At 47.1% G+C, this 27,903-nt stretch overlaps 1 protein-coding gene across 1 annotated transcript; it reads left to right on the top strand.

Moving 5' to 3' along the window:
* Positions 1-7: 7 nt before the first annotated feature.
* Positions 8-27,048, top strand: LOC124006479 (ras-related protein Rab-38-like). Its single transcript, XM_046316520.1, has 3 exons — positions 8-328; positions 14,202-14,482; positions 26,772-27,048. Exons 1-3 carry the CDS (start codon positions 130-132, stop codon positions 26,922-26,924), a joined length of 633 nt encoding a protein of 210 aa, XP_046172476.1. The 5' UTR covers positions 8-129; the 3' UTR covers positions 26,925-27,048.
* Positions 27,049-27,903: the final 855 nt, after the last annotated feature.

Raw genomic sequence — 27,903 nt, 5'->3', positions numbered from 1 at the left:
CGCTGTTACACTCTTCTGCTCCGCTTCTCTGGGCGTTCCTTTAGGATCGCTGGAGCACACCGCTCCACAGTCTCTTCTCTACCGTCATCACGGCGTATTAATGTCCTACCGGAGCGCTCCGCGGTCGCCATGCAGAACAATCACAAGGAGCACCTCTATAAGATCCTGGTAATAGGGGACCTGGGGGTGGGCAAGACTAGCATCATCAAGCGCTATGTCCACCAGAACTTCAGCCCAAACTACCGAGCCACAATAGGAGTGGACTTCGCCCTGAAGGTCCTTAACTGGGACCATGAAACCGTACGGCTACAGCTTTGGGACATAGCAGGTAGGAGAAGCATTACGCGTGACACTGCTCCAATGGGGTCACAGGCAGGCCCGTTTTAGTATTATGCTATTTGTCCTCACGTGGATAAATTACATGTCATTAATGTAAGAGGTTTGAAGGCTTTCAAAGTTGTAACGTAAGAAGCGGGATGGGGAGACGGGAGAGAACTGTAGTTTAGGTTCTGTGGAGTGGTCAACGGAGTATGTGTATCAAAAATATTGGATGTATTGTATACTGACGGCAACATGTAATACAACCATTTTAGGGAGCTTTATGTTTAGTATTACACAACAGTCATGTTCGTGTGCTGTTGGGAACCGATGGTAGTTAAATTACACCGTATGCGTATTGGCCTTATCTCACGTGAGTGGCGGTTATTGGAGAAAGTCGTCTGATGCTTCTGTGCGCGCTCTCTGTTCTATACTCTCTGGCCGGTACAGCCGGTGCGCACGCCTGCATGTACAGTCATGTGTCTCGCACTCGTGAGGGAGATTTGAGGCTCAGAATGGGTTTATCGTGAATGAGAACCGACAAGACTTCCGGGATCGAGAATGCCCTGCTACCTATTGTATTCAGAATAGATTGCTGCATTGCTTCATTCAGCTCAATTTGGAGGGATATTGTGAACTGTTTTCTCATACCCATAATTTAATTTAAGTGGATGTGTTCATGAGACATTGCAACGTCCCAGTGTTTTAGTGTTGCCTTAAATGGCCTCTGATAAGAGCTCTCAACCTTCATTACGCAGGGGTTTTGACTAATTCCCGTCAGTAACTACATGATCACAAGCTTTCAAAGCCTTGGAAGGAAACACGTCTTGCAGCAACAAAACCGCTAAGCTAGTACAGTTGAGTCAGGAGAACTCGTGTGTCGATGTGGTCAATTTAAATAGAGCGCCGTACCAAAATAGCAATGTCATGTGGATGGTTTCTCAGTTTAGCTTGATGTAGTCAGCTGGTAGCCAGCTGACGTTAACTCAGACTGGAGTTTGTGCTTTGCTTAAACTAGCCTTGCTCTATTGATCATACACTTGTGGAATGTCACACCCAGGCCCGATCTCAGATGTACCTGTAGGCAAGACCTTACGTTCTATGTACTTGTGGATATCTGAGAGTATTTAACAGGTGGAAGCTTGAACGTATTGCTTTCATCAATCAAATCCAATCCTTTATAAGGCGTAGGGTCTAGGTCTCGGCAGTGGTGGAAAAATTACCCATTGTCATACTTAAGTAAAGGTAAAGATACATTTTAATAGAAACGTACTCAAGTGAAACTAACCCAGTAAAATACTACTTGAGTAAGTCTAAAATTATTTGATTTTAAATATACTTTATAAAAATGAAATATAAATGTATGAAAAATAAAAGCTACATGTAAAGTGTTGATTTCATGACCTAAAATCAAAGATCTCAGTTTTACATACAGTCCTGGCCAAAAGTTCAGAATGACACATTAATTTTCAAAGTCTGCTGCCTCAATTTGCATGATGGCAATTTGCATATACTCCAGAATGTTATGAAGAGTGATCAATTGCCACTAATTGCAGAGTCCCTCTTTGCCATGCAAATGAACTGAATCCCCCCCAAAAATTTCCACTGCATTTCAGCCCTGCCACAAAAGGACCAGCTGACATGTCAGTGATTCTCTCGTTAACACACGGCTGGAGATCACTCTCTCATGCTGATTGAGTTAGAATAACAGACTGGGAGCTTCAAAAGGAGGTGGTGCTTGGAATCATTGTTCTTCCTCTGTCAAACATGGTTACCTGCAAGGACACACGCGCTGTCATCATTGCTTTGCACAGAAAGGGCTTCACAGGCAAGGATATTGCTGCCAGTAAGATTGCACCAAAATCAACCATTTATCGGATCATCAAGAACTTGAAGGAGAGCGGTTCAATTGTTGTGAAGAAGGCTTCAGGGCGCCCAAGAAAGTCCAGCAAGCGCCAGGACCGTCTCCTAAAGTTGATTCAGCTGCAGGATCAGGGCACCACCAGTACAGAGCTTTCTGAGGAATGGCAGCAGGCAGGTGTGAGTGCATCTTGAGACCATTCATGTGTGGGGTTGCTTCTCAGCTAAGGGAGTGGGCTCACTCACAATTTTGCCTAAGGACACAGCCATGAATAAAGAATGGTACCAGCACATCCTTGGCCATGTTCTGTTATAATCTCCACCCGGCACAGCCAGAAGAGGACTGGCCACCCCACATAGCCTGGTTCCTCTCTAGGTTTCTTCCTAGGTTTTGGCCTTTCTAGGGAGTTTTTCCTAGCCACCGTGCTTCTACACCTGCATTGCTTGCTGTTTGGGGTTTTAGGCTGGGTTTCTGTACAGCACTTTGAGATATCAACTGATGTACTAAGGGCTATATAAATACATTTGATTTGATTTGATCCTCTGAGAGCAACTTCTCCCACCATCCAGGAACAGTTTGGTGACGGACAATGCCTTCTCCAGCATGATGGAGCACCTTGCCATAAGGCAAAAGTGATAACTAAGTGGCTCGGCGAACAAAACATCAATATTTTGGGTCCATGGCCAGGAAACTCCCCAGAACTTAATCCCATTGAGAAGTTGTTGTCAATCCTCAAGAGGCGGGTGGACAAACAAAAACCCACAAATTCTGACAAACTCCAAGCATTGATTATACAAGAATGGGCTGCGATCAGTCAGGATGTGGCCCAGAAGCATGCTAGGGTTGGATTGCAGAGGTCTTGAAAAAGAAGGGTCAACACTGCAAATATTGACTCTTGGCATCAACTTCATGTAACTGTCAATAAAAGCCTTTGACACTTATGAAATGCTTGTAATTATACTTCAGTATTCCATAGTAACATCTGACAAAAATATCTAAAGACACTGAGGCAGCAGACTTTGAACATTAATATTTGTGTCATTCTCAACTTTTGGCCACAACTGTACACAAAAAGCGTATTTCTCTCAAAGGTTTTGCCCAGATTTGTTTACATCCCTGTTAGTGAGCATTTTATCCTTTGTCATGATAATCCATCCACCTGACAGGTGTGGCATATCAATAAGCTGATTAAACAGCATGATCATTACACAGTTGCACCTTGTGCTGGGGACAACAAAAGGCCACTCTAAAATGTGCAGTTTTGTCATACAACACAATGCCACAACGTTTTGAGGCACTGTGCATTTGGCATGCTGACTGCAGGAATGTAAGGCAGAGCTGTTGCCAGATAATTTAATGTTAATTGGCTGGGCCTGGCTCCAAAGTGGGTTGGCCTGGCTCCCAAGTGGGTGGGCCTATTCCCTCCCAGGCCCACCTATGGCTGCGCCCCTGACCAGTCATGTGAAATCTGTATATTAGGGCCTAATGAAAGGATTTCTCTTGACTGATGTCCTTCTATGAACTGTAACTCAGTTAAATCTTTGAAATGGTTGCTTTTATATTCTAGTTCAGAATATAAATAATTTCAAATTCCTTATATTAAGCAAGCCAGACTTTGATTTTCTTGTTTTTTAAATTTACTGATAGCCGGGTGCCCTCTCCAAACACACATAATTTACAAACAAATGATTTGTATTTCGTGAGTCCGCCAGATCAGCGGTAGTAGGGATGACCAGATGTTCTCTTGATAAAATGAATTGGACCATTCCTGGCTACTCCAACCTCGGCCAACAGCTCCGCCCCCCCCGCAGCTCCTCGTCCAAGCCTCTCCAGGTTCTCCTTTACCCAAATCCAGATAGCAGATGTTCTGAAAGAGCTGCAAAACCTGGACCCGTATAAATCAGCTGGGCTTGACAATCTGGATCCTCTATTTCTGAAACTATCCGCCGCCATTGTCGCAACCCCTATTACCAGCCTGTTCAACCTCTCTTTCATATCGTCTGAGATCCCCAAGGACTGGAAAGCTGCCGCAGTCATCCCCCTCTTCAAAGGGGGAGACACCCTGGACCCAAACTGTTACAGACCTATATCCATTCTTCCCTGCCTATCTAAGGTCTTCGAAAGCCAAGTCAACAAACAGGTCACTGACCATCTCGAATCCCACCGTACCTTCTCCGCTATGCAATCTGGTTTCCGAGCCGGTCACAGGTGCACCTCAGCCACACTCAAGGTACTAAACGATATCATAAACGCCATCGATAAAAGACAGTACTGTGCAGCCGTCTTCATCGACCTTGCCAAGGCTTTCGACTCTGTCAATCACCATATTCTTATCGGCAGACTCAGTAGCCTCTGTTTTTCGGATGACTGCCTTGCCTGGTTCACCAATTACTTTGCAGACAGAGTTCAGTGTGTTAAATCGGAGGGCATGCTGTCCGGTCCTCTGGCAGTCTCTATGGGGGTGCCACAGGGTTCAATTCTCGGGCCGACTCTTTCCCTGATCCACCTCTACGCAGACGACACCATTCTATATACTTTCGGCCCGTCATTGGACACTGTGCTATCTAACCTCCAAACGAGCTTCAATGCCATACAACACTCCTTCCGTGGCCTCCAACTGCTCTTGAACGCTAGTAAAACCAAATGCATGCTTTTCAACCGATCGCTGCCTGCACCCGCATGCCCGACTAGCATCACCACCCTGGATGGTTCCGACCTTGAATATGTGGACACCTATAAGTACCTAGGTGTCTGGCTAGACTGCAAACTCTCCTTCCAGACTCATATCAAACATCTCCAATCGAAAATCAAATCAAGAGTCGGCTTTCTATTTTGCAACAAAGCCTCCTTCACTCACGCTGCCAAGCTTACCCTAGTAAAACTGACTATCCTACCGATCCTCGACTTCAACGATGTCATCTACAAAATTGCTTCCAACACTCTACTCAGCAAACTGGATGCAGTTTATCACAGTGCCATCCGTTTTGTCACTAAAGCACCTTATACTACCCACCACTGCGACTTGTATGCTCTAGTCGGCTGGCCCTCGCTATATATTCGTCGCCAGACCCACTGGCTCCAGGTCATCTAAAAGGCCATGCTAGGTAAAGCTCCGCCTTATCTCAGTTCACTGGTCACGATGGCAACACCCATCCGTAGCACGCGCTCCAGCAGGTGTATCTCACTGTAAACAGCTTTCATAGTGACCGTGGGAGTCTGTGATAACATCTGGACACACTGGTAAACAGCTTTCATAGTGACCGTGGGAGTCTGTGATAACATATGGACACACTGGTTAACAGCTTTCATATTGACCGTGGGAGTCTGTGATAACATCTGGACACACTGGTTAACAGCTTTCATATTGACCGTGGGAGTCAGTGATGGGAGACGGAGTCATAGTAGCACATTCCACTTATTACACTGCTGTAAGCAGAGGAATTTACACACCTATGACCTCTCTCTCTGGTGGTCTTCCTCTTTCTCTCTGGTGATCTTCCTCTTTCTCTCTCTCTATGGTGGTCTTCCTCTTTCTCTCTCTGGTGGTCTTCCTCTTTCTCTCTCTCTCTGGTGGTCTTCCTCTTTCTCTCTCTCTATGGTGGTCTTCCTCTTTCTCTCTCTGGTGGTCTTCCTCTTTCTCTCTCTCTCTGGTGGTCTTCCTCTTTCTCTCTCTGGTGGTCTTCCTCTTTCTCTCTCTCTGGTGGTCTTCCTCTTTCTCTCTCTGGTGGTCTTCCTCTTTCTCTCTCTCTCTGGTGGGCTCCCTCTCTCTCTCTCTCTCTCTCTCTCTCTCTCTCTGGTGGGCTCCCTCTCTCTCTCTCTCTGGTGGGCTCTCTCTCTCTCTTTCTCTCTCTGGTGGGCTCTCTCTCTCTCTCTCTCTGGTGGGCTCCCTCTCTCGCTCTATCTCTCTGGTGGGCTCCCTCTTTCTCTCTCTCTTTCTGGTGGGCTCCCTCTTTCTCTCTCTCTCTCTGGTGGGCTCCCTCTTTCTCTCTCTCTGGTGGGCTCCCTCTTTCTCTCTCTCTCTGGTGGGCTCCCTCTTTCTCTCACTCTCTGGTGGGCTCCCTCTTTCTCTCACTCTCTGGTGGGCTCCCTCTTTCTCTCACTTTCTGGTGGGCTCCCTCTTTCTCTCACTCTCTGGTGGGCTCCCTCTTTCTCTCACTCTCTGGTGGGCTCCCTCTTTCTCTCTGGTGGGCTCCCTCTTTCTCTCTGGTGGGCTCCCTCTTTCTCTCTGGTGGGCTCCCTCTTTCTCTCTGGTGGGCTCCCTCTTTCTCTCTGGTGGGCTCCCTCTTTCTCTCTCTCTCTGGTGGGCTCCCTCTTTCTCTCACTCTCTGGTGGGCTCCCTCTTTCTCTCACTCTCTGGTGGGCTCCCTCTTTCTCTCACTTTCTGGTGGGCTCCCTCTTTCTCTCACTCTCTGGTGGGCTCCCTCTTTCTCTCACTCTCTGGTGGGCTCCCTCTTTCTCTCTGGTGGGCTCCCTCTTTCTCTCTGGTGGGCTCCCTCTTTCTCTCTGGTGGGCTCCCTCTTTCTCTCTGGTGGGCTCCCTCTTTCTCTCTGGTGGGCTCCCTCTTTCTCTCTGGTGGGCTCCTCTCTCTCTCTCTCTCTCTCTCTCTCTGGTGGGCTCCCTCTTTCTCTCTCTCTCTCTGGTGGGCTCCCTCTTTCTCTCTCTCTCTCTGGTGGGCTCCCTCTTTCTCTCTCTCTCTCTGGTGGGCTCCCTCTTTCTCTCTCTCTCTCTCTCTCTGGTGGGCTCCCTCTTTCTCTCTCTCTCTGGTGGGCTCCCTCTTTCTCTCACTCTCTGGTGGGCTCCCTCTTTCTCTCACTCTCTGGTGGGCTCCCTCTTTCTCTCACTCTCTGGTGGGCTCCCTTTCTCTCACTCTCTGGTGGGCTCCCTCTCTCTCTCTGGTGGTCTCCCTCTCTCTCTCTGGTGGGCTCCCTCTTTCTCTCTGGTGATCTTCCTGGTGGTCTCCCTCTTCTCTCTCTGGTGGTCTTCCTCTCTGGTGGTCTTCCTCTTTCTCTCTGGTGGTCTCTCTGGTGGTCTTCCTCTTTCTCTGGTGGTCTCCTCTTTCTCTCTCTCTGGTGGGCTCCTCTTTCTCTCTCTGGTGGGCTCCTCTCTCTCTCTCTGGTGGGCTCCCTCTCTCTCTGGGCTCTCTCTCTCTCTCTCTCTGGTGGGCTCTCTCTCTCTCTCTCTGGTGGGCTCTCTCTCTCTCTCTCTGGTGGGCTCCTCTCTTTGGGCTCCCTCTCTCGCTCTCTGGTGGGCTCCCTCTTTCTCTCTTTGGTGGGCTCCCTCTTCTCTCTCTCTGGTGGGCTCCCTCTTTCTCTCTGGTGGGCTCCCTCTTTCTCTCTCTCTCTTTCTCTCTCTGGTGGGCTCCCTCTTTCTCTCACTCTCTGGTGGGCTCCCTCTTTCTCTCACTTTCTGGTGGGCTCTCTCTCTCACTCTCTGGTGGGCTCCCTCTTTCTCTCACTCTCTGGTGGGCTCCTCTCTCTCTCTCTGGTGGGCTCCCTCTTCTCTCTCTCTCTCTGGTGGGCTCCTTTCTCTTTCTCTCTCTCTGGTGGGCTCCCTCTTTCTCTCTCTCTGGTGGGCTCCCTCTTCTCTCACTCTCTGGTGGGCTCCCTCTTTCTCTCACTCTGGTGGGCTCCCTCTTTCTCTCACTCTGGTGGGCTCCCTCTTTCTCTCACTCTCTGGTGGGCTCTCCTCTTCTCTCTGGTGGGCTCCCTCTTTCTCTCTGGTGGGCTCCCTCTTTCTCTCTGGTGGGCTCTCTTTCTCTCTGGTGGGCTCCCTCTTTCTCTCTCTGGTGGGCTCCCTCTTCTCTCTGGTCTCTGGTGGGCTCCTCTCTTCTCTCTCTCTCTCTGGGCTCCCTTTTCTCTCTCTCTGGTGGGCTCCCTCTTTCTCTCTCTGGTGGGCTCTCTCTCTCTGGTGGGCTCCCTTTCTCTCTCTCTCTGGTGGGCTCCCTTTCTCTCACTCTCTGGTGGGCTCCCTCTCTTTCTCACTCTCTGGTGGGCTCCCTCTCTCTCTCTCTCTGGTGGGCTCCTCTCTCTCACTCTCTGGTGGGCTCCCTCTTTCTCTCACTCTCTGGTGGGCTCCCTCTTTCTCTCACTCTCTGGTGGTCTCCCTCTCTCTCTCTGGTGGGCTCCTCTCTCTGGTGGGCTCCCTCTTTCTCTCTCTCTCTCTGGTGGGCTCCCTCTCTCTCTGGTGGGCTCTCTCTCTCTCTCTCTCTCTCTCTGGTGGGCTCCCTCTCTCTTTCTCTCTGGTGGGCTCTCTCTCTCTTTCTGGTGGGCTCCCTCTTTCTCTCTCTCTCTGGTGGGCTCCCTCTTTCTCTCTCTGGTGGGCTCCCTCTTTCTCTCTGGTGGGCTCCCTCTTTCTCTCTCTCTGGTGGGCTCCCTCTTTCTCTCTCTGGTGGGCTCCCTCTTTCTCCCTCTCTCTCTCTGGTGGGCTCCCTCTCTCTCTCTCTCCCTCTCTCTGGTGGGCTCCCTCTTTCTCTCTGGTGGGCCTCTCTCTCTCTGGTGGGCTCCTCTCTCTCTGGTGGGCTCTCTCTCTCACTCTCTGGTGGGCTCCCTCTTTCTCTCACTCTCTGGTGGGCTCCTCTTTCTCCCTCTCACTTTCTGGTGGGCTCCCTCTTTCTCTCACTCTCTGGTGGGCTCCCTCTTTCTCACTCTCTCTCCCTCTTTCTCTCTGGTGGGCTCCCTCTTTCTCTCTGGTGGGCTCCCTCTTTCTCTCTGGTGGGCTCCCTCTTTCTCTCTGGTGGGCTCCCTCTTTCTCTCTGGTGGGCTCCCTCTCTCTCTGGTGGGCTCCCTCTCTCTCTCTCTGGTGGGCTCCCTTTCTCTCTGGTGGGCTCCCTCTCTTCTCTCTGGTGGGCTCCTCTTTCTCTCTCTGGTGGGCTCCCTCTTTCTCTCTCTCTCTCTCTCTGGTGGGCTCTGGTGGGCCTCCTTTCTCTTTCTCTCTCTCCTCTTTCTCTCTCTCTGGTGGGCTCCCTCGGTCTCTCTCTCTCTGGTGGGCTCCCTCTTTCTCTCTGGTGGGCTCCCTTTTCTCTCTGGTGGGCTCCCTCTTTCTCTCTCTCTGGTGGGCTCCCTCTTCTCTCTCTGGTGGGCTCCCTCTTTCTCACTCTCTGGTGGGCTCCCTCTTCTCTCCCTCTTTCTCTGGTGGTCTCCTCTCTCTCTCTCTGGTGGGCTCCCTCTTTCTCTCTCTCTGGTGGGCTCCCTCTTTCTCTCTGGTGGGCTCCCTCTTTCTCTCTCTCTCTCTGGTGGGCTCCCTTTTCTCTCTGGTGGGCTCCCTCTTTCTCTCTGGTGGGCTCTCTCTTTCTCTCTCTGGTGGGCTCCTCTCTTTCTCTCTGGTGGGCTCCTCTTTCTCTCTCTGGTGGGCTCCCTTTTTCTCTCACTCTCTCTGGTGGGCTCCCTCCTCTCTCTCTCTGGTGGGCTCCCTCTTCTCTCTCTCTCTGGTGGGCTCCCTCTTTCTCTCACTCTCTGGTGGGCTCCCTCTTTCTCTCACTCTCTGGTGGGCTCCCTCTTTCTCTCACTCAGTCTGGTGGGCTCCTCTTTCTCTCACTCTCTGGTGGGCTCCCTCTTTCTCTCTCTCTCTGGTGGGCTCCCTCTTTCTCTTTCTCTCCTTTTCTCTCTTCTGGTGGGCTCCAGCTCACTCTCTGGTGGGCTCCCTCTTTCTCTCACTCAAGACAAACTCTCACTTTCTGGTGGGCTCCCTCTCTCTCAAATCTCAATCCCTCTTTCTCTCACTCTCTGGTGGGCTCCCTCTCAAGTCTCAAATAAACAAAGCTCCCTCTTTCTCTCTGGTGGGCTCTCTCTCCCTCTTTCTCTCATGGTGGGCTCCCTCTTTCTCTCTGGGGCTCCTCTCTCTGGTGGGCTCCCTCTTTCTCTCTCTGGTGGGCTCCCTCTTAGTCTCTCTCTCTGGTGGGCTCCCTCTTTCTCTCAAAATCTCTGGTGGGCTCCCTCTCTTCTCTCTCTCTCTGGTGGGCTCCCTCTTTCTCTCTCTCTCTCTGGTCGGCTCCCTCTTTCTCTCAACTGGTGGGCTCCTCTCACTCTCTGGTGGGCTCCCTTTCTCTCTCTCTGGTGGGCTCCCTCTTTCTCTCACTCTCTGGTGGGCTCCCTCTCTCTCTGGTGGTCTGGTGGGAATCCCTGTTCTCTCTCTTTCTCTCTGGTGGGCTCCCTCTTTCTCTCTGGTGGGCTCACCAATAAGAAGGTGGGCTCCCTCTTTCTCTCTCTCTCTGGTGGGCTCTCTCTCTTCTCTCTCTCTCTCTGGTGGGCTCCCTCTTTCTCTGGTGGGCTCCCTCTTTCTCTCTCTCTCTCTGGTGGGCTCCCTCTTTCTCTCACTCTCTGGTGGGCTCCCTCTTTCTCTCACTCTCTGGTGGGCTCCCTCTTTCTCTCACTCTCTGGTGGGCTCCCTCTTTCTCTCACTCTCTGGTGGGCTCCCTCTTTCTCTCTGGTGGTCTCCCTCTCTCTCTCTCTGGTGGGCTCCCTCTTTCTCTCTGGTGGGCTCCCTCTTTCTCTCTGGTGGGCTCCCTCTTTCTCTCTGGTGGGCTCCCTCTTTCTCTCTGGTGGGCTCCCTCTTTCTCTCTGGTGGGCTCCCTCTTTCTCTCACTCTCTGGTTCCCTCTTTCTCACTCTCTGGTGGGCTCCCTCTTTCTCTCACTAGTGGGCTCCCTTCTCTCACTCTCTGGTGAGCTCCCTCTTTCTCACTCTCTGGTGGTCTCCCTTTCTCTCTGGTGGCTCCCTCTGGTGAACACCTTTTCTCTTAACTCTCTCTGGTGGGCTCCTCTTTCTCTCTCTCTCTCTGTCTGGTGGGCTCTCCTTTGCTCTGCGACCTGGCCTCTCTAAAGCATAGCTGGTGGGCTCCTCTGGTGGGCTCTCTCTCTCTCTCTCTCTCTGGTGGGCTCCCTCTTTCTCTCTCTCTCTGGTGGGCTCCCTCTTTCTCTCTCTCTCTCTGGTGGGCTCCCTCTTTCTCTCTCTCTCTCTGGTGGGCTCCCTCTTTCTCTCTCTGGTGGGCTCTCTGGTGGGCTCCCTCTTTCTCTCATCTCTCTGGTGGGCTCCCTCTTTCTCTCTCTCTCTGGTGGGCTCCCTCTGACACAAGTCAAGTGAAAAGAAAGTCTTTCTCTCTGGTGGGCTGTTCTTGGTGGCTCCCTCTTTCTCTCACTCTCTGGTGGGCTCTCTCTCATGGGAGGGCTCAATTCTCTTAGGCCTCTAGGTGGGCTCCCTCTCTCTTTCTCTCTGGTGGGCCCTCTTTCTCTCTGGTGGGCTCCCTGTCTCTCTGGTGGGCTCCCTCTCTGGTGGGCTCCCTCTTTCTCTCTCTCTTCTGGTGGGCTCCCTCTTTCTCTCACTCTCTGGTGGGCTCCCTCTTTCTCTCACTCTCTGGTGGGCTCCCTCTTCTCTCTCTCTGGTGAGATACTCTGGTGTGGTGAGATCACTCTCTGGTGTGTCTCTCTGGTGGTCTCCCTCTCTCTCTCTTTCTCTCTGGTGGTCTCCTCTCTGTAGAGATCTCTCTCTGGTGGAGATACTGGTGTCTAGGTGGTCTCCCTCTCTCTCCTCTGGTGGAGATACTGGTGTGTAGTCTACTGGTCTCCCTCTACTCTCTGGTGGTCTCCCTCTGTAGAGGTGGTCTCCCTCTCTCTCTCTCTCTGGTGGTCTCCCTCTCTCACTCTCTGGTGGGCTCCCTCTTTCTCTCACTCTCTGGTGAGCTCCCTCTTTCTCTCACTCTCTGGTGGTCTCCCTCTCTCTCTCTCTGGTGGTCTCCCTCTCTCTCTCTCTGGTGGTCTCCCTCTCTCTCTCTCTGGTGAGCTCCCTCTTTCTCTCACTCTCTGGTGGTCTCCCTCTCTCTCTCTCTGGTGGTCTCCCTCTCTCTCTCTCTGAGGGTAGTCACCTGGAATGCATTTCAATTAACAGGTGTGCCTTGTTCAAAGTTAATTTATTTCCTTCTTAATGCGTTGAGCCAATCAGTTGTGTTGTGAGAATGTAGGGTGGTATTCAGAAGATAGCCCTATTTGGTAAAATACCAAGTCCATATTATGGCAAGAACAGCTCAAATAAGCAAAGACAAACGACAGTTCATCATCAAATTTCAATAACTTTTAAAGTTTCTTCAAGTACAGTCACATAAACCATCAAGCGCTATGATGAAACTGGCTCTCATGAGGACCCTCACAGGAAAGGAAGACCACGACTTACATGTGGTGCAGAGGATAAGTTCATTAGTTACCAGCCTCAGAAATTTCAACCAAATAAATGCGTCACAGAGTTCAAGTAACAGACACATCTCAACTTCAACTGTTCAGAGGAGACTGCGTGAATCAGGCCTTCATGGTTGAATTGCTTTAAAGAAACCACTACTAAAGGACACCAATAAGAAGAAAAGACTTGCTTGGGCCAAGAAATACGAGCAATGGACATTAGACCGGTGGAAATCTGTCCTTTGGTCTGATGAGTCCAAATTTGCGATTATTGGTTCCAAACGCCATGTCTTTGTGAGAGACAGAGAAGGTGAACGGATGATCTCCGCATGTGTGGTTCCCACCGTGAAGCATGGAGGGTTTTAATATTTTTATTTCACCTTTATTTAACCAGGTAGGCTAGTTGAGAACACCTTTATTTAACCAGGTAGGCTAGTTGAGAACACCTTTATTTAACCAGGTAGGCTAGTTGAGAACAAGTTCTCATTTGCAACTGCGACCTGGCCAAGATAAAGCATAGCAGTGTGACACAGACAACAACACAGAGTTACACATGGAGTAAACAATAAACAAGCCAATAACACAAACAAGTCAATGACACAGTAGAGAAAAGAAAGTCTATATACAGTGTGTTCAAAAGGCATGAGGAGGAAGACAATACATAGGCCATAGGAGCGAAGAGTTAATAAGATTAACACTGGAGTGATAAATGATGATGTGCAGGTAGAGATACTGGTGTGTAGAGATACAGGTAGAGATACTGGTGTGTAGAGATACTGGTGTGTAGAGATACTGGTGTGTAGAGATACTGGTAGAGATACTGGTGTGTAGAGATACTGGTAGAGATACTGGTGTGTAGAGATACTGGTGTGTAGAGATACTGGTGTGTAGAGATACTGGTGTGTAGAGATACTGGTGTGTAGAGATACTGGTGTGTAGAGATACTGGTAGAGATACTGGTGTGTAGAGATACTGGTGTGTAGAGATACTGGTGTGTAGAGATACTGGTGTGTAGAGATACTGGTGTGTAGAGATACTGGTAGAGATACTGGTGTGTAGAGATACTGGTGTGTAGAGATACTGGTGTGTAGAGATACTGGTGTGTAGAGATACTGGTGTGTAGAGATACTGGTGTGTAGAGATACTGGTGTGTAGAGATACTGGTGTGCAAAAGAGCAGAAAAGTAAATAAAACAAAAACAGTATGGGGATGAGGTAGGTAGATTGGGTGGGCTATTTACAGATGGACTAGGATGAGGCGTGATGGTGTGGGGGTGCTTTGCTGGTGACTCTGATTTATATATGGGAAGTGTGGGAAGTCCTTCAAGACTGTTGGAAAAGCATTGAAGCTGGTTGAGAGAATGCAAAGAGTGTACAAACCTGTCATCAAGGCAAAGGGTGGCTACTTTGAAGAATTTGGATTAACACTTTGCCATATGTGTTATTTCATAGTTTTGATGTCTTCACTATTATTCTACAATGTAGAAAATAGTAAAAATAAATAAAAGCCCTTGAATGAGTAGGTGTGACAAACCTTTGACTGGTGCTGTATATTTGATCTATGTGTGGAGTGAGATGTACCCTGTCTGTCCACGTTGTCGTATTTTACCGGGATTGATTCATGAATTTGACCCTCTACAACTGTGACGAGGACTGTGTAGTCGACTCTTTGCCCTGAGGCAAACGGTTGTTTACAGCCTAAAGTAACCTTCATCTCAGTGGTGTTACCAGGGCTTATGATATGGTATTAGGGTCAGGGGTGGTGTGGCAACAAGGCACATGTTTTATCACAAGGCTAAGGTATAGCGTTTAGTCCTATCAGTACTAACAATACTGTGTGTGTGTGTGTGTGTGTGTGTCAGGTCAGGAGCGGTTTGGGAACATGACCCGGGTCTACTACCGTGAGGCCATGGGGGCGTTCATCGTGTTTGACATGACGCGGCCGTCCTCCTTCGAGGCCGTCACCAAGTGGAAGGAGGACCTGGACTCTAAACTCACGCTGGCCAATGGGAAAAATGTGGCCGCTGTGTTATTGGCTAATAAGTGCGACCAGGGGCAGGACGTGCTGACCAACAATGGGATCCAGATGGAGAAATTCTGTCAGGAGAACGGCTTTGTGGGATGGTACGAGACCTCTGCCAAGGTAAGAACACAGACACACACACACACACACACACGTACACACACAGAAGTAGATTCATGAGAATGTCTTACCAAACCTCCACACACACTCACACCTCCGTACATATTGTTAACACACTGACACACGCACACACTCACACCTCCGTACATATTGTTAACACACTGACACACGCACACTCCCATGTAGAGTTGGGTGGTGTCCAGATGTTCAATCCATTTCCATACTGTGGTATACGGTATTACCGGAAGTGCACACACAGTGGAGCTATTATTATTATATAAAAATATTAAGAAATTGAAGCAAAAACAATTTAGGAAACATGGATCTTGATTCAGGAGGGGATTCAATGATTCTGCTGTAACCAAGAAGCTTGATGTTGACATCTAGCCACTTAGCAATACTATGCATAGCTGGAGCCCGGAGCTGGAGATCATTTAGCACGCAACCTCCACACAATTTATTTTACATTTTTAAATGTTTGAAAACGCTATTGAAATACCCCGGTATATGGTATAAACAGTATACAGCCCCAGCCTGCTCACATGCGATGGAGTCATGGCACCTTGTACAGCTCTGGAATTTCACAAATGAACTGAAAGTGAGCACTGTCAGTTGGATCACACACACACACTCTCCTGTCCCGGAAACCCTGTGTGCCAGTGGAGCTCTACATACTGAGAGTCAGAAGAAAGTGAAAGGTCGTTACCGTGGGTTACCAGATTTATGCAGCTGCATTTTATTTCTGAAAAGTTGTCCCTATCTGACTGCCTTTGTTCTCTCCAGAAGGTAGTTCTGCATAGACTTCCACCTATCCAGTTGGATTGAGGAGTGGAAGAGGAAGAGGGAAGAAATGAGGAGACGACTCTTTGGAATGGAAATTGAACCGCATGAAGCATTCAGCCTCTTCACTCAAATACAAGAGAGTGATAGAGAGTGATGTGTAGAGGGATATAGAGTGATGTAGAGAGTGATGTGTAGAGGGATATAGAGTGATGTAGAGAGTGATGTGTAGAGGGATATAGAGTGATGTATAGAGGGATATAGAGAGGGATATAGAGTGATGTAGAGAGGGATATAGAGTGATGTGTAGAGGGATATAGAGAGGGATATAGAGTGATGTAGAGAGTGATGTATAGAGGGATATAGAGTGATGTAGAGAGTGATGTGTAGAGGGATATAGAGTGATGTAGAGAGTGATGTATAGAGGGATATAGAGTGATGTAGAGAGTGATGTGTAGAGGGATATAGAGTGATGTATAGAGGGATATAGAGAGGGATATAGAGTGATGTAGAGAGGGATATAGAGTGATGTGTAGAGCGATGTAGAGTGATGTATAGAGGGATATAGAGTGATGTATAGAGGGATATAGAGTGATGTATAGAGGGATATAGAGTGATGTATAGAGGGATATAGAGTGATGTATAGAGGGATATAGAGTGATGTATAGAGGATATAGAGTGATGTAGAGAGTGATGTGTAGAGTGATGTATAGAGGGATATAGAGTGATGTGTAGAGCGATGTAGAGTGATGTATAGAGGGATATAGAGTGATGTGTAGAGCGATGTAGAGGGATGTATAGAGGGCTATAGAGTGATGTATAGAGGGATATAGAGTGATGTATAGAGGGATATAGAGTGATGTAGAGAGTGATTTATAGAGGGATATAGAGTGATGTATAGAGGGATATAGAGTGATGTATAGAGCGATGTAGAGTGATATATAGAGGGATGTATAGAGGGATATAGAGTGATGTAGAGAGTGATGTATAGAGGGATGTATAGAGGGCTATAGAGTGATGTATAGAGGGATATAGAGTGATGTATAGAGGGATATAGAGTGATGTAGAGAGTGATTTATAGAGGGATATAGAGTGATGTATAGAGGGATATAGAGTGATGTATAGAGCGATGTAGAGTGATATATAGAGGGATGTATAGAGGGATATAGAGTGATGTAGAGAGTGATGTAGAGAGTGATGTATAGAGGGATGTATAGAGGGCTATAGAGTGATGTATAGAGCGATGTAGAGTGATATATAGAGGGATGTATAGAGGGATATAGAGTGATGTAGAGAGTGATGTATAGAGTGATGTATAGAGGGATATAGAGTGATGTAGAGAGTGATGTATAGAGGGATATAGAGTGATGTATAGAGGGATATAGAGGGATGTATAGAGGGATATAGAGTGATGTATAGAGCGATGTAGAGTGATATATAGAGGGATGTATAGAGGGCTATAGAGTGATGTATAGAGGGATATAGAGTGATGTAGAGAGTGATGTATAGAGTGATGTATAGAGCGATGTAGAGTGATGTAGAGAGGGATATAGAGTGATGTATAGAGGGATGTATAGAGTGATGTATAGAGTGATGTATAGAGGGATATAGAGTGATGTAGAGAGGGATATAGAGTGATGTATAGAGGGATGTATAGAGGGATATAGAGTGATGTGTAGAGGGATATAGAGTGATGTAGAGAGGGATATAGAGTGATGTAGAGAGTGATGTATAGAGTGATGTATAGAGGGATATAGAGTGATGTATAGAGGGATATAGAGTGATGTAGAGAGTGATGTGTAGAGGGATATAGAGTGATGTATAGAGCGATGTAGAGTGATATATAGAGGGATGTATAGAGGGATATAGAGTGATGTAGAGAGTGATGTATAGAGTGATGTATAGAGGGATATAGAGTGATGTAGAGAGTGATGTATAGAGTGATGTATAGAGGGATATAGAGTGATGTAGAGAGGGATATAGAGTGATGTAGAGAGTGATGTATAGAGTGATGTATAGAGGGATATAGAGTGATGTAGAGAGGGATATAGAGTGATGTAGAGAGTGATGTATAGAGTGATGTATAGAGGGATATAGAGTGATGTATAGAGTGATGTATAGAGGGCTATAGAGTGATGTATAGAGGGATATAGAGTGATGTAGAGGGATGTATAGAGGGATATAGAGTGATGTGTAGAGGGATATAGAGTGATGTAGAGAGGGATATAGAGTGATGTAGAGAGTGATGTATAGAGTGATGTATAGAGGGATATAGAGTGATGTATAGAGTGATGTATAGAGGGCTATAGAGTGATGTATAGAGGGATATAGAGTGATGTATAGAGGGATGTATAGAGGGATATAGAGTGATGTAGAGTGATGTATAGAGGGATGTATAGAGGGCTATAGAGTGATGTATAGAGCGATGTAGAGTGATATATAGAGGGATGTATAGAGGGCTATAGAGTGATGTATAGAGGGATATAGAGTGATGTAGAGAGTGATGTATAGAGTGATGTATAGAGGGATATAGAGTGATGTAGAGAGTGATGTATAGAGGGATATAGAGTGATGTATAGAGGGATATAGAGGGATGTATAGAGGGATATAGAGTGATGTATAGAGCGATGTAGAGTGATATATAGAGGGATGTATAGAGGGCTATAGAGTGATGTATAGAGGGATATAGAGTGATGTAGAGAGTGATGTATAGAGTGATGTATAGAGGGATATAGAGTGATGTAGAGAGGGATATAGAGTGATGTATAGAGGGATATAGAGTGATGTAGAGAGGGATATAGAGTGATGTATAGAGCGATGTAGAGTGATGTAGAGAGGGATATAGAGTGATGTAGAGAGGGATATAGAGTGATGTATAGAGGGATGTATAGAGGGATATAGAGTGATGTGTAGAGGGATATAGAGTGATGTATAGAGGGATGTATAGAGGGATATAGAGTGATGTGTAGAGGGATATAGAGTGATGTATAGAGGGATGTATAGAGGGATATAGAGTGATGTGTAGAGGGATATAGAGGGATGTATAGAGGGATATAGAGTGATGTAGAGAGTGATGTATAGAGTGATGTATAGAGGGATATAGAGTGATGTATAGAGCGATGTAGAGTGATGTAGAGAGGGATATAGAGTGATGTAGAGAGTGATGTATAGAGTGATGTATAGAGGGATATAGAGTGATGTAGAGAGGGATATAGAGTGATGTATAGAGGGATGTATAGAGGGATATAGAGTGATGTGTAGAGGGATATAGAGTGATGTAGAGAGGGATATAGAGTGATGTAGAGAGTGATGTATAGAGTGATGTATAGAGGGATATAGAGTGATGTATAGAGGGATATAGAGTGATGTAGAGAGTGATGTGTAGAGGGATATAGAGTGATGTATAGAGCGATGTAGAGTGATATATAGAGGGATGTATAGAGGGATATAGAGTGATGTAGAGAGTGATGTATAGAGTGATGTATAGAGGGATATAGAGTGATGTAGAGAGGGATATAGAGTGATGTATAGAGGGATGTATAGAGGGATATAGAGTGATGTGTAGAGGGATATAGAGTGATGTAGAGAGGGATATAGAGTGATGTAGAGAGTGATGTATAGAGTGATGTATAGAGGGATATAGAGTGATGTATAGAGGGATATAGAGTGATGTAGAGAGTGATGTGTAGAGGGATATAGAGTGATGTATAGAGCGATGTAGAGTGATATATAGAGGGATGTATAGAGGGATATAGAGTGATGTAGAGAGTGATGTATAGAGTGATGTATAGAGTGATGTAGAGAGTGATGTGTAGAGGGATATAGAGTGATGTATAGAGCGATGTAGAGTGATATATAGAGCGATGTAGAGTGATATATAGAGGGATATAGAGCGATGTAGAGTGATGTAGAGAGGGATATAGAGTGATGTAGAGAGTGATGTATAGAGTGATGTAGAGAGTGATGTGTAGAGGGATATAGAGTGATGTATAGAGCGATGTAGAGTGATATATAGAGGGATATAGAGCGATGTAGAGTGATGTAGAGAGGGATATAGAGTGATGTAGAGAGTGATGTATAGAGTGATGTATAGAGGGATATAGAGTGATGTAGAGAGGGATATAGAGTGATGTATAGAGGGATGTATAGAGGGATATAGAGTGATGTGTAGAGGGATATAGAGTGATGTAGAGAGGGATATAGAGTGATGTAGAGAGTGATGTATAGAGTGATGTATAGAGGGATATAGAGTGATGTATAGAGGGATATAGAGTGATGTAGAGAGTGATGTGTAGAGGGATATAGAGTGATGTATAGAGCGATGTAGAGTGATATATAGAGGGATGTATAGAGGGATATAGAGTGATGTAGAGAGTGATGTATAGAGTGATGTATAGAGGGATATAGAGGGATATAGAGAGGGATATAGAGTGATGTAGAGAGTGATGTATAGAGTGATGTATAGAGGGATATAGAGTGATGTAGAGAGGGATATAGAGTGATGTAGAGAGGGATATAGAGTGATGTAGAGAGTGATGTATAGAGTGATGTATAGAGGGATATAGAGTGATGTAGAGAGGGATATAGAGTGATGTAGAGAGTGATGTATAGAGTGATGTATAGAGGGATATAGAGTGATGTATAGAGTGATGTATAGAGGGCTATAGAGTGATGTATAGAGGGATATAGAGTGATGTAGAGGGATGTATAGAGGGATATAGAGTGATGTGTAGAGGGATATAGAGTGATGTAGAGAGGGATATAGAGTGATGTAGAGAGTGATGTATAGAGTGATGTATAGAGGGATATAGAGTGATGTATAGAGGGATATAGAGTGATGTATAGAGTGATGTATAGAGGGCTATAGAGTGATGTATAGAGGGATATAGAGTGATGTATAGAGGGATGTATAGAGGGATATAGAGTGATGTGTAGAGGGATATAGAGTGATGTAGAGAGGGATATAGAGTGATGTAGAGAGTGATGTATAGAGTGATGTATAGAGGGATATAGAGTGATGTATAGAGGGATATAGAGTGATGTATAGAGTGATGTATAGAGGGCTATAGAGTGATGTATAGAGGGATATAGAGTGATGTAGAGAGTGATGTGTAGAGTGATGTATAGAGGGATATAGAGTGATGTAGAGAGTGATGTGTAGAGCGATATAGAGTGATGTATAGAGGGATGTGTAGAGTGATGTATAGAGTGATGTAGAGAGTGATGTGTAGAGCGATATAGAGTGATGTATAGAGGGATATAGAGTGATGTAGAGAGTGATGTGTAGAGCGATATAGAGTGATGTATAGAGGGATATAGAGTGATGTATAGAGGGATATAGAGGGACGTGTAGAGGGATATAGAGTGATGTAGAGAGGGATATAGTGATGTATAGAGTGATGTAGAGAGTGATGTATAGAGGGATATAGAGTGATGTATAGAGGGATATAGTGATGTATAGAGGGATATAGTGATGTATAGAGTGATGTATAGAGGGATATAGTGATGTATAGAGGGATATAGTGATGTATAGAGGGATATAGAGTGATGTATAGAGGGATATAGAGTGATGTATAGAGGGATATAGAGTGATGTATAGAGGGATATAGTGATGTATAGAGGGATATAGAGTGATGTATAGAGTGATGTATAGAGGGATATAGTGATGTATAGAGTGATATAGAGTGATGTAGAGAGTGATGTAGAGAGTGATGTAGAGAGTGATGTAGAGAGTGATATAGAGTGATATAGAGTGATGTAGAGAGTGATGTAGAGAGGGATGTGTAGAGCGATGTAGAGTGATGTAGAGAGTGATGTGTAGTGCGATATAGAGTGATGTATAGAGGGATATAGAGGGACGTGTAGAGCGATGTAGAGTGATGTATAGAGGGATGTGTAGAGTGATGTATAGAGGGATATAGAGTGATGTAGAGAGTGATGTGTAGAGTGATGTAGAGAGTGATGTAGAGAGTGATGTATAGAGGGATATAGAGTGATATAGAGGGATATAGAGTGATGTAGACAGTGGTGTAGAGAGGGATATAGAGTGATGTAGACAGTGGTGTAGAGAGGGATATAGAGTGATGTATAGAGGGATATAGAGTGATGTAGAGAGTGATGTGTAGAGCGATATAGAGTGATGTGTAGAGCGATATAGAGTGATGTATAGAGTGATGTAGAGAGTGATGTATAGAGTGATGTAGAGAGTGATGTATAGAGTCATGTAGAGAGTGATGTAGAGAGGGATATGGAGTGATGAAGAGAGATGTAGAGAGGGATATAGAGTGATGTATAGAGTGATGTAGAGAGGGATATAGAGTGATGTAGACAGTGGTGTAGAGAGGGATATAGAGTGATGTAGACAGTGGTGTAGAGAGGGGTGTATGGAGTGCTATAGACAGTGGTGTAGAGAGTGGTGTATGGAGTGCTATAGACAGTGGTGTAGAGAGGGGTGTATGGAGTGCTATAGACAGTGGTGTAGAGAGGGGTGTATGGAGTGCTATAGACAGTGGTGTAGAGAGGGGTGTATGGAGTGCTATAGACAGTGGTGTAGAGAGGGGTGTATGGAGTGCTATAGACAGTGGTGTAGAGAGGGGTGTATGGAGTGCTATAGACAGTAGTGTAGAGAGGGGTGTATGGAGTGCTATAGACAGTAGTGTAGAGAGGGGTGTATGGAGTGCTATAGACAGTAGTGTAGAGAGGGGTGTATGGAGTGCTATAGACAGTAGTGTAGAGAGGGGTGTATGGCGTGCTATAGACAGTGGTGTAGAGAGGGGTGTATGGAGTGCTATAGACAGTGGTGTAGAGAGGGGTGTAGAGAGGGGTGTATGGCGTGCTATAGACAGTGGTGTAGAGAGGGGTGTATGGAGTGCTATAGACAGTGGTGTAGAGAGGGGTGTATGGAGTGCTATAGACAGTGGTGTAGAGAGGGGTGTAGAGAGGGGTGTATGGCGTGCTATAGACAGTGGTGTAGAGAGGGGTGTATGGAGTGCTATAGACAGTGGTGTAGAGAGGGGTGTATGGAGTGCTATAGACAGTGGTGTAGTGAGGGGTGTATGGAGTGCTATAGACAGTGGTGTAGAGAGGGGTGTATGGAGTGCTATAGACAGTGGTGTAGAGAGGGGTGTAGAGAGGGGTGTATGGAGTGCTATAGACAGTGGTGTAGAGAGGGGTGTAGAGAGGGGTGTATGGAGTGCTATAGACAGTGGTGTAGAGAGGGGTGTAGAGAGGGGTGTATGGCGTGCTATAGACAGTGGTGTAGAGAGGGGTGTATGGCGTGCTATAGACAGTGGTGTAGAGAGGGGTGTATGGCGTGCTATAGACAGTGGTGTAGAGAGGGGTGTATGGAGTGCTATAGACAGTGGTGTAGAGAGGGGTGTAGAGAGGGGTGTATGGAGTGCTATAGACAGTGGTGTAGAGAGGGGTGTATGGAGTGCTATAGACTAGTGTAGAGAGGGGTGTATGGAGTGCTATAGACAGTGGTGTAGAGAGGGGTGTGCAGAACATTAAGACAATTCCTTGATCCTTCCAGTGGTGTTGAGTTGTCCGGTCCATCTCCCTGAAGACTCCATGACGACGTGTTTCTCTTCACGTCTTAGTGGAAACGCAAGATGACGCAAATGACTGATTTTCTCAGAAAGAGCTTTGAGATGTGTGTGTGTGGACCAGTCATGTGGCTGCTATTAGATAAAGCCCCTCTGTTACATGAACCCGTTCTGAATTTTGTCTGTCTGTCTGTCTGTCTGTCTGTCTGTCTGTCTGTCTGTCTGTCTGTCTGTCTGTCTGTCTGTCTGTCTGTCTGTCTGTCTGTCTGTCTGTCTGTCTGTCTGTCTGTCTGTCTGTCTGTCTGTCTGTCTGTCTGTCTGTCTGTCTGTCTGTCTGTCTGTCTGTCTGTCTGTCTGTCTGTCTGTCTGTCTGTCTGTCTGTCTGTCTGTCTGTCTGTCTGTCTGTCTGTCTGTCTGTCTGTCTGTCTGTCTGTCTGTCTGTCTGTCTGTCTGTCTGTCTGTCTGTCTGTCTGTCTGTCTGTCTGTCTGTCTGTCTGTCTGTCTGTCTGTCTGTCTGTCTGTCTGTCTGTCTGTCTGTCTGTGTGGTAATGTAAGATGTTATTAGAGAGGAAGTCTGCTGCAGACTACATTATGTCACATCCTGCTGAGCAAGCTGATAAAGGACCTAATGAAGATTCAATATTCAACCAAGTAATTCTGCTGCCCAACTCACCCCATGGTCTGAGGAAGACTGTGTGTGTGTATGTGCGTGTGTGTGTGTGCGTGTGCGTGTGCGCGTGCGCGTGTGTGTGTGTCGCTGGCGAAGCAGCTGTTGGAGGCTTGAAATGTTCTAAAATCAGACTGTAGACTTTTATCCCTGTCCTAAATGTTCTCCCTCTCATTAACTTCTCATTAGTGATCACTGACCCTGTCCTCTCCTGACTTGATCCCATAGTTCACCTCAACCCCGAAGGCTTCGTTACAGAAACCACACCAAATTATTAACGTGTGGATTGGTGTTTTAGTCTCATTATCAAACCGTTGCAATAGGTAGAAGATGCAGATGTGTCACTGCACATCAACCCATGAGTGAGTGAGTGTCTGTTTCGTTTTGTGCCTCTGTGTATGCGTCTGTGTCGTTGTGTGGCTCTGTGTATGCGTCTGTGTCGTTGTGTGGCTCTGTGTATGCGTCTGTGTCGTTGTGTGGCTCTGTGTATGTGTCTGTGTGTCTGTTTCGTTTTGTGCCTCTGTGTATGCGTCTGTGTCGTTGTGTGGCTCTGTGTATGCGTCTGTGTCGTTGTGTGGCTCTGTGTATGCGTCTGTGTCGTTGTGTGGCTCTGTGTATGTGTCTGTGTGTCTGTTTCGTTTTGTGCCTCTGTGTATGCGTCTGTGTCGTTGTGTGGCTCTGTGTATGCGTCTGTGTCGTTGTGTGGCTCTGTGTATGTGTCTGTGTGTCTGTTTCGTTTTGTGCCTCTGTGTATGCGTCTGTGTCGTTGTGTGGCTCTGTGTATGACCATGTCCCAGGACTACCTGACATGAGGACTCCTTGCTGTCCCCAGTCCACCTGGCCATGCTCCTGCTCCAGTTTCAACTGTTCTGCCTTACTATTATTCAACCATGCTGGTCATTTATGAACATTTGAACATCTTGGCCACGTTCTGTTATAATCTCCACCTGGCACAGCCAGAAGAGGACTGGCCACCCCACATATGCTCTCTCTAATTCTCTCTTTCTTTCTCTCTCTCGGAGGACCTGAGCCCTAGGACCGTGCCCCAGGACTACCTGACATGATGGCTCCTTGCTGTCCCCAGTCCATCTGACTGTGCTGCTGCTCCAGTTTCAACTGTTCTGCCTTATTATTATTTGACCATGCTGGTCATTTATGAACATTTGAACATCTTGGTCATGTTCTGTTATAATCTCTACCCGGCACAGCCAGAAGAGGACTGGCCACCCCACATAGCCCGGTTCCTCTCTAGGTTTCTTCCTAGGTTTTGGCCTTTCTAGGGAGTTTTTCCTAGCCACCGTGCTTTTACACCTGCATTGTTTGCTGTTTGGGGTTTTAGGCTGGGTTTCTGTACAGCACTTTGAGATATCAGCTGATGTACGAAGGGCTATATAAATAAATTTGATTTGATTTGATTTGTATGCGTCTGTGTCGTTGTGTGGCTCTGTGTATGTGTCTGTGTGTCTGTTTCGTTTTGTGCCTCTGTGTATGTGTCTGTGTCGTTGTGTGGCTCTGTGTATGCGTCTGTGTCGTTGTGTGGCTCTGTGTATGCGTCTGTGTCGTTGTGTGGCTCTGTGTATGTGTCTGTGTGTCTGTTTCGTTTTGTGCCTCTGTGTATGCGTCTGTGTCGTTGTGTGGCTCTGTGTATGCGTCTGTGTCGTTGTGTGGCTCTGTGTATGTGTCTGTGTGTCTGTTTCGTTTTGTGCCTCTGTGTATGCATCTGTGTCGTTGTGTGGCTCTGTGTATGCGTCTGTGTGTCTGTGAGCGTTTGAGATTGATTGATGGATACCAACTTTTATTTTACAGCATCAAAACGTCACACTGACACTACTGAAGAGACACACTCACAGCCACAACAATACACTCACAGACACATCAATACACTCACAGCCACAACAATACACTCACAGACACATCAATACACTCACAGCCACATCAATACACTCACAGACACATCCATACACTCACAGACACATCAATACACTCACAGCCACAACAATACACTCACAGACACAGCAATACACTCACAGACACATCCATACACTCACAGACACATCAATACACTCACAGACACATCAATACACTCACAGCCACAACAATACACTCACAGCCACATCAATACACTCACAGACACATCCATACACTCACAGACACATCAATACACTCACAGCCACAACAATACACTCACAGACACATCAATACACTCACAGCCACAACAATACACTCACAGCCACATCAATACACTCACAGACACATCCATACACTCACAGACACATCAATACACTCACAGCCACAACAATGCACTCACAGACACAGCAATACACTCACAGACACAGCAATACACTCACAGACACAGCAATACACTCACAGCCACATCAATACACTCACAGACACATCCATACACTCACAGACACATCAATACACTCACAGCCACAACAACACACTCACAGCCACGACAATACACTCACAGCCACAACAACACACTCACAGCCACAACAACACACTCACAGCCACAACAACACACTCACAGACACATCAATACACTCACAGCCACAACAACACACTCACAGCCACGACAATACACTCACAGCCACAACAACACACTCACAGCCACAACAACACACTCACAGCCACAACAACACACTCACAGACACAACAATACACTCACAGACACAACAATACACTCACAGCCACAACAATACACTCAGAGTCACAACAATACACTCACAGCCACAGCGATACACTCACAGACACAGCAATACACTCACAGCCACAACAACACACTCACAGCCACAACGATACACTCACAGCCACAACGATACACTCACAGCCACAACAATACACTGACACTACTGAAGAGACATATACTCACAGACACAACAATACACTCACAGCCACAGGAATACACTCACAGCCACAGTAATACACTCACAGCCACAGTAATACACTCACAGACACACAGAAACAGAACCAACTTATTCACACATACTGTATGCAGTGGGCTTGGAGTTGGACAGTAATTAATCAAATTAATGGATTGTCTTTTCTCTCTCTCTCTCTCTCTCTCTCTCTCTCTCTCTCTCTCTCTCTCTCTCTCTCTCTCTCTCTCTCTCTCTCTCTCTCTCTCTTCTCTCTCTCTCCTTTCTCTCTTTCTCTCTGTCTCTCTCTCTCTCTCTGTCTCTCTCTCTGTCTCTCTCTGTCTCTCTCTCTGTCTTTCTCTCTTTCTCTCTCTCTCTCTCTCTCTCTCTCTCTCTCTCTCTCTCTCTCTCTCTCTCTCTCTCTCTCTCTCTCTCTCTAGGAGAATATTAATATAGATGAAGCAGCTAACTGTCTGGTGAAGCACATCATCGCCAACGAGAACGATTTTCTCCAATCAGAAGTCTCTGACACCATCTCCCCCCAATTAAACTCTGGCAGTGGCAGGACCTGCTCCTCCTGTTTCAAATCATAGAATAACTCCACCACTACAAACTCCTCCACCAGGACCTCCACCACTACACACTCCTCCACCACTACACACTCCTCCACCACTACACACTCCTCCACCACTACACACTCCTCCACCACTACACACTCCTCCACCACTACACACTCCTCCAACAGGACCTCCACCACTACACACTCCTCCACCAGGACCTCCACCACTACACACTCCTCCACCACTACACACTCCTCCACCAGGACCTCCACCACTACACACTCCTCCACCACTACACACTCCTCCACCAGGACCTCCACCACTACACACTCCTCCACCACTACACCGTCCTCCACCACTACACACTCCTCCACCAGGACCTCCACCACTACACACTCCTCCACCACTACACCGTCCTCCACCACTACACACTCCTCCACCAGGACCTCCACCACTATACTCTCCTCCACCAGGACCTCCACCACTACACACTCCTCCACCACTACACCGTCCTCCACCACTACACACTCCTCCACCAGGACCTCCACCACTACACACTCCTCCACCAGGACCACCACCACTACACACTCCTCCACCAGGACCTCCACCACTACACACTCCTCCACCAGGACCTCCACCACTACACTCTCCTCCACCAGGACCTCCACCACTACACACTCCTCCACCACGACACATTCCTCCACCAGGACCTCCACCACTACACACTCCTCCACCAGGACCTCCACCACTACACACTCCTCCACCACTACACACTCCTCCACCACTACACACTCCTCCACCACTACACACTCCTCCACCAGGACCTCCACCACGACACACTCCTCCACCACTACACACTCCTCCACCACTACACACTCCTCCACCAGGACCTCCACCACTACACACTCCTCCACCACGACACATTCCTCCACCAGGACCTCCACCACTACACACTCCTCCACCAGGACCTCCACCACTACACACTCCTCCACCACTACACACTCCTCCACCA

This window comes from Oncorhynchus gorbuscha, linkage group LG19 (assembly GCF_021184085.1).
Source record: "Oncorhynchus gorbuscha isolate QuinsamMale2020 ecotype Even-year linkage group LG19, OgorEven_v1.0, whole genome shotgun sequence".
Taxonomy (NCBI): domain Eukaryota; kingdom Metazoa; phylum Chordata; class Actinopteri; order Salmoniformes; family Salmonidae; genus Oncorhynchus; species Oncorhynchus gorbuscha.
Note: the sequence above shows the minus strand (reverse complement) of the source record. Positions and strands in the feature narration are given on the sequence as shown.